Source organism: Poromitra crassiceps, assembly GCF_964638095.1.
Source record: "Poromitra crassiceps genome assembly, contig: HAP1_SCAFFOLD_143, whole genome shotgun sequence".
Lineage (NCBI taxonomy): Eukaryota > Metazoa > Chordata > Actinopteri > Beryciformes > Melamphaidae > Poromitra > Poromitra crassiceps.
The window spans coordinates 362,890-370,404 of NW_028152222.1; the positions used below are offsets into that span (position 1 = coordinate 362,890).

Genomic DNA, 7,515 nt, shown 5'->3' on the forward strand with positions numbered 1-7,515 from the left:
CACCGGCGGCCTCCTCTCTGCTGACCACCTCTCTCCTCTTACCTCCACTCACCCACAGCAGGAGCCATGGCCCAGCCACAACCGATCAGGTATGACCCCCCCCCCCCCCACACCCCTCTCTCTGCATCTGGGCAATGCAACCACATGATACATTGTATATTGTATATTGTGTATATATATATATATATATATATATATATATATATATATATATTAGATATATATATCAGCATATTGCGATTATACTGACAGATATTGCGATATGCAGTACGATTTTAGTGGGAATGGTAATTTTTGTATTTTATATGTCACTGGAAAAAAAAAAGTATAAATGATGATGTGATTTTTACTGGGGTCTTTACCAAACAAGCATGTTCTGGAGAATATGAATATGATCTGTAACACCAAATGCTTCATTTAATGCTAGTATGTTGTGACACATTTTACCCTGATCAAATAATTGCCGGCTATTATATATATCGATGGCCAATATCGCGATCTCGATTTTGAGTCGATTAATTGTGCAGCCCTATAATTTCATTCAATCAGTTATGATAGTCAACAACTCCAGCTTCCCATCTGTTGTCCTTCAGAAGCTAACAGGCTAACATAGGCTTTCATATAGGATGTGTAATAATGCCTCATGACGGATGCTTACTCTGTGTGTTGCTTTTGATTTACTATGGACGGTTATTTTTGGACGGTCAGATTTCCAGACGCTGCCACCCTACTCTGTATTCTAGTATTGCATCGACTCATACGAGACCAAACCCCATTTGATAATACCTCTCTCTCATTTTAGAACGCATATTGAATCATTCGCCGCTGCTGCTGATGTCTTTAAGTTTTTATATTGTGCTTCGGTGTGTCGATGATCAGTAGTTGTCAGGCTTAGCAGGCGTCTGTCACTCAACCCCCGACTTGACATAGTAACACAGGGAGAACTTGACTTGTCCCTGTGCAGCCTCCCAGCCAAACTGATCAACGGAGGGATAGCAGGCATGGTGGGAGTCACCTGTGTGTTCCCCATTGACCTGGCCAAGACCCGCCTGCAGAACCAGCGCAGCGGGCAGCAGCTCTACAAGAACATGTAAGACCCACAGCCGCCCAATCAAAGATCAGGGATATACATGTAAGACCCACAGCCGCCCAATCAAAGATCAGGGATATACAGTCTACTGTGTGCAGTGCAAAACCTGTTCTGTCTCTTCATTTGCAGTGCAAGTATAAGTCTAGATTGCATCAGCTTGCATTGCCTTTACAGTTAGACTGGCCACTCTGGTCTGAAGAGTGTCGCTTTGTCCAGTGGTTCTCAAATGGGGGACCCCCAGGGGTCCGTGGCACTTTGCCAGGGGGTCCGCGAAAAGTTTTCAGGAAAATAAAAATAATACCTTTTTATTTTTGCAAAAGCTTCATAGTTCAAGGATCTAACAAACCTATACATTTAAAAATCAAGCACGTTACCGTGGAAACAATTAAGCTTAGCCCAAAATCACAAATCAGAATGAGGGGGGTCCCCTGGTATATTTTCTATCTTGTAAGTAAGGGCTCCTTAGCTGAAAAACATTTGAGAACCTCTGGTTTTGTCAATGCTAATTGAGCCAATGCGTGGGAGTAGCTAGACTGGTCAGCTAATCTGTGTGTAGTAATCCATTGTTGCGGGAATACCCTCACGACCCATTATTGTGAAAGCCTAGTTAGTATTTGACAGCTATTTCCTAGTATGAGGGTTCTTCTTATGACCAGGACTTGCTTATTAGAGTCTTTCAGTTTCTAAGCACCTATTGTATTTACACACACGGTTATAATGATTGTATGAGGATCATGTGTTGTGTGTAATAATGTAATAATCCATTTCTGTTTGTTTTCCTCAGGTTGGACTGCCTAATTAAGACCGTTAAATCTGAAGGTTACTTTGGCATGTACAGAGGTATGACCAGTCACATTATTCATGCTACCGTAGCTTGTTCAATATGTGATTGTTATGGATTAGAGTCTTATTGTATTATAGGTCCAGGATATCATCACACACACTTAATAGTCTATCGTTTGCCTTTCTACAGTTAACATTACCGTACTTATCGTGGGCTCAAGTCATTGGGAACCATGAACCATGCTATTCGATTTTCACGGAACCAACCGGTTTGGCATGGCTTAAGTTAATTTCATCGGACAAAAGAGGGAAATGTCACTATTGTTAGATAAGAGTCCTCTGATAGACTGTTAGCCTTCATCACGCTGTGACATGTTTCTGAGCTGGGGATTAAACTCCTTGGCAGCAACACATAATGTTACACGGGTGATTCAGTGGATCAGTGTTTGAATCTTTGTAAGAAGAGATGCCGTGGGTCAAAGTGACTTTTTTTTATTGGCCAGCTCTTGAGTTTGGCTTCTCTCTCGCTCCACATTAAATCCACACTTTGTGTTCTGCCACCGCCCACAGCTGAGCAGAACTGACGCCAAGAAACATTGAACAAGTTCACACAGGCTGTTGCTCCTTTCATCTCCTCCTCCCTCTGATAACCTCCTCGCTTCTCCAAAGGGTGGAAATAGTTTCTTGTGCAGATATTTTGCACTTTGTAACTCTTTACTATAGAGACACTGTGGAGCACGTCATCGTTCAGAAACCATGCCCAAAACGGCGGGGGGGGGGGGGGGGGGGTTTGTTGGGGGGGTGCCAACAAAAACTCCCCCCCACCCAATCCTGGCATTCTTCTATGTCGCGTGTTGCACACAAAGATCATGTATACGGAAGATGAACACTCCAACTTACTTCCTTGACAGCTAGATCCACATTTTCCTTCTCGCCAATTCTCAACGGCTTCCTTGTTTTGCTCGGGAGTACAAAAAAACTTTAATTGCCGATTTTTTTTTACATTAGTTGTCTGCGCAGCCCCACCACACAACAGCTTTTAGCTATGTTTAATTCAAGGAAAATGACGCTGGTGTATGGCAGTGAATGGAGAGCTTTCCCCTGTGATGGGCGTGGCCTATTTCATGCAGTGTCTCTATGCAACTGTTGCTGTTCATCAAACTGCACCATGTGCTGGATGTGTTTTGTGGTGTTTTTTGAAAGTTTGTCTCTCAGGACCAATGGCTCCCGTTGTTTTTTTGTTGCAGGTGCTGCAGTCAACCTGACCCTGGTGACCCCTGAAAAAGCCATCAAACTGGCTGCCAACGACTTCTTTCGCCACCAGTTGAGCAAAGATGGGTGAGTGGCGCCACGGGCAACGGACGTCGGACGCGCTCTCATATTTCAACGTCGTGTTTGGTGTTGAACCCTCTCTCCCATTGTATGTGTGTATGTTTAGAAGTAGGTTGACGGTGTTCAAGGAGATGTTGGCAGGCTGCGGTGCAGGAATGTGCCAGGTTGTCATCACAACACCCATGGAGATGCTGAAGATCCAGTTACAGGACGCTGGCAGGCTAGGTAAGCGGCCATTTTGGATCCAAAGGCACATTGCTGTCCGGTAAAATAATTAAGATGGAATTAAATGGGGAAACGTTACCTGCGTCAAATGATGCATAAAGGTGTTCGACTTTTTTCCATCCTGGTGAAAGACTGTGATAAGACAATATCTGTCCTGTGTTTTTGCAGCGGCCCAGCAGAGGCTAGCGCCCAGTGTGGTAACCGCCCTGAAGCTGGGGGGAACCAGCGCTGTTCTGAGCCGCTCCTACAACGCCAACCCCGCCCCTAAAAGCATCAGCGTGTCGGCCACGCAGATCACCAGAGAGCTGCTGAGAACCAAGGGAGTCACGGGCCTGTACAAGGGCCTGGGGGCCACACTGATGAGGTGAGTTACTCATCTACACACATTCTGCACTCTTTGCCTCTGTAGTCTGCAGACGTTTGAATGGGTTGAGTTCGATGTCTCATCATAGACGCTGGGGTAGCTGGCTGGGGGGCGTGGTCAGCGTGCGGTAAATCCCCCCCGTTCTCCCCATTCAGCATAGTTAGCATTTAGCTGCTAGCCCAGCCCAGGCAGACAGACGGCATCGGTGATTCAACCACCGCAGTAAACGCACATCTGAACAGACGTCTTATGTGCCTGCTCTAGAATCCCCAATCCTGTTGTAGAGCCGCAGCACCGTCCTTTGGAGAGTCAGCCCATTGAGATATGTTGTTTTTTTTACCCCACTCGCACCCCAGACGTATAGCATTTTGTGGGCGTTCCCACACAGGCCGACTGTATCTATTGGCAATAAGGCGAAACGGTTGCTTTACTTTGACATACTGCAACTTGGCTGGCTGTGGATTTTCCATCCTCTTTGTAAACTGGTTGAACATGCTTGTCTGTTTGCGTTTCAGGGACATCCCGTTCTCCGTCGTGTACTTCCCTCTCTTCGCCCACCTGCACCAGCTGGGCCGGCACTCACCTGAAGAGCCCACCGTGCCTTTCTATTGGTCCTTCATGTCTGGCCTGTCGGCCGGATGCATCGCTGCTGTGGCCGTCAGCCCCTGTGACGGTGAGTGGCTCCAACTATGAAGACCGATCTCGTCGCCATCTTTTTTTGGATGTCTGGTGTTGGAGATGTTGTAGCTGAACTTGCCTGTTCCTCAAGTGATCAATTTATTGCGCTTCATCTAATACAGCGTTTCTCAACTGGTGGGTCGCGATCCAAAGGTGGGTCGCGGGGCCGTTTTGATTGACCAAAAAAAAAAAAAAACTTTTTTTTTTTTTACTTTTCATATTTCATTTGAGTTAAATTCAGATTATTGAAACTGGATTAGCCTGACCAGTTTTACTTGTTTAACAAGCTGAAGCATATGCTCTGCCTGTAATTCAAGAGAAGTCTGCCTTTTCATTTCATATTTAATTTTAGTTCAATTCAGATGATTGAAACTGGATTAGCATGGCCCCAGTTTAATTAAAAGTTATGACCAGTTTAACTAAAAAGCATATAGCCTGCCTGTGATTCCTTTTTATTTCATATTAGTTAAATTCAGACTACTGAAACTGGATTAGCATGACCAGGTTAACTTGTTTTATTATTATTATTGTTATTATTATTATTATTATTAACTTGTTAAAAAACATATAGGCATGTAAGTCTGCCTTTTATTTCATATTTCATAGAGTTCAAATAAGACTTTCTGAGCATGACCAGTTTGACTTGTTTAAATTTAAAAACATATAGGCCTGTAATTCAAGTCTGCCTTATTTCAATTGGTTTTTAGCCCTAGTTGCACTTCTGTTGCACTTTTTTGTTCATTTGAGGTTTATAACAGTGCATGAAGGCATTGTGTATTAAATTAATGCGCTATTTTTTGTGCAATAAATTTGAGTGGTTTAAAAAAAAATCTGAAATTTGGGTCGCGACTTCATGACAAGGAAAATAGTGGGTCCTGAGGCTACACCAGTTGAGAACCACTGATCTAATACAAGCTCTGTCTCTCTGGTCCAGTGGTCAAGACGAGGCTACAGTCCCTCAAGAAAGGAGCCAACGAGGAAACGTATAATGGAGTAGTGGACTGCATCAGGTAACAAAGTCACATCTGTTTCTTTCTGTAAACACAATTGGGTGGGAATTCTGAATTGTCCAGCATACTAGTGCCTGTTCCTGGCTAAGTGTAGTCTAAACGGGGGATACGCTGCACGCTAACTCTACCCTCTCTCTTCCCTTTGCAGTAAAATCATGAGGAAGGAGGGTCCCGGGGCGTTCATGAAGGGTGCCATGTGTCGGGCCCTGGTCATCGCACCTCTCTTTGGCATCGCCCAGGTCGTCTACTTTGTGGGAGTTGGAGAGATGTTGCTCGGGTACACCCCTTACAGCATCTGCTCCACCTAAGCACGCTGCCGCTGCTGCTCTGGTACGCCCCCTACAGCATCGACTCTGCCTAAACATGCTGCTGCTGCTGCTCGGGTACGCCCCCTACAGCATCGACTCTGCCTAAACATGCTGCTTCCTGTTCTACCAGCTCATTAAATGACAGGCAGCTATGCCCTGGCCCCCGGCCTGGGCGGAGCCATGGACCCAGCTCTCTGTGACTGTCTACCTTATTTGTTGTAGGGGGTTCTCAGAGGAGGAAAATGCTAAGGGGACCAGGTCAGCACCATTTTTGTTTGCCTGTAGCATCACTTTCTTGCTTATTTGATAAGCTGCGACTGAAACGTTACTCATCTCTATGGGTTTAAAGGAGGCGTAATGGAAGATAATATGGACAGAAATAAGAGTTGTCCATTCCCACTCATATTTTCCCTCAATGAGGGACCTGATTGTCCAGCTTTGCCCATAGAGACACTGCAGAGCGAGAGCGTCATCATTTAGAAACCACGCCCAAAACGGGGGAAAACAACCCCCCCCCCCCCACACACCACCAATCCTGCCGTTCTCCTATGTCGCGTGCACATGGTCGCGTGTTGCACACAAAGATCATATATACGGAAGTTGAACACTCCAACTTACTTCCTTGACAGCTAGATCCACATTTTTCTCCTCGCAAATTCCCAATGGCTTCCTTGTTTTGCTCGGGAGTACAAAAACAACTTTACCTGGCAATTTTTGACTGTCTGCGCAGCCCACCACACAACGGCTTTTAGCTATGTTTAATTCAAGGAAAATGATGCTGGTGTGTGGAAATGAACGGAGCGATTTCCCCCGTGATGGGCGTGGCCTATTTCATGCAGTGTCTCTATAGTATTTTCCCCAGTCCAGACTCGCTTCTCTCCTGTGGCCCTAGTCCTTTCCTTGGCCTTTTACTTAGTTTTAGCCCCTACCCCTACATGCACTCGTCTCCCTTTCACTCATTCCTCACTGTAACCCTAACCTGTGTACGCTTCCAGCTGCCCCATCTTGGCAACCATGGCTGTCACTGGTGTTACAGTAGAGAGAAGGGGAATGTGCCAGGGAGGAATCTACCAAATAACAGCAGAGGCAGAACATCTCAAATCCTGTTTTAAAGGGTTATGTATGACACCGGGCTATCAGTGCAGTGTTTTTTTTTTATGTATATAGTTTATATAGTTTGTTTTTTATATGGATGAGATTGGTGAATAACTGTAAAGAAAACTTGAAAACAAAGATTGTTGAAAGGGCAGTAACTTTCAAAAGAAACACTGGAGCTACCTATCCATTGGTTTTGTCATATAGGCGATCTGTGTTGTAGTACTCCACTAGGGGAGATTCTTCACTTATTTTCTCATTGAGCTACACTGGTTTCTAAATAGTTTTTCAGGGGTTCTGTTTGCGTTATGATGAGGCAATGGACTAGATCATGTGAATGTTCTGTATCGCAGACCCGCTAAAAATGCCTTTTTTCTGTTGAAAAAGACGTGACTTTAACTTTAATATTGTCTGTCAACACATTTCATGACATTGAGTGGCAGGAAGGTGGTAAACTACCGAGGTGATGGACAAAACCTTTGTTTGTTGATGGTGCTTTTGGGACCAAGTCGACTGAAAATAGCGCCTTAATGACCTTTTACACTGTCTCAGCAGACTGGTTGTAACTAGTCTCAGCAGACTGGTTGTAACTAGTCTCAGCAGACTGGTTGTAACTAGTCTCAGCAGACT

General features: G+C 44.9%; 1 protein-coding gene across 1 annotated transcript in view; it reads left to right on the forward strand.

Annotated features, from left to right (window-relative positions):
• Positions 1–7,515, forward strand: part of LOC310770654 (mitochondrial glutamate carrier 1-like) — a 7,553-nt gene extending 38 nt beyond the window's left edge. The window contains exons 1-9 of the mRNA XM_083663396.1: positions 1–89; positions 965–1,090; positions 1,875–1,930; positions 3,121–3,211; positions 3,312–3,430; positions 3,599–3,794; positions 4,310–4,467; positions 5,407–5,482; positions 5,631–7,515. The exon at positions 1–89 is cut by the window's left edge and continues 38 nt beyond it. Of these exons, the coding sequence (XP_083519522.1) occupies positions 67–89; positions 965–1,090; positions 1,875–1,930; positions 3,121–3,211; positions 3,312–3,430; positions 3,599–3,794; positions 4,310–4,467; positions 5,407–5,482; positions 5,631–5,790 (1,005 nt within the window). The 5' untranslated portion in view covers positions 1–66 and the 3' untranslated portion in view covers positions 5,791–7,515. The remainder of the gene's footprint in view (positions 90–964; positions 1,091–1,874; positions 1,931–3,120; positions 3,212–3,311; positions 3,431–3,598; positions 3,795–4,309; positions 4,468–5,406; positions 5,483–5,630) is intronic.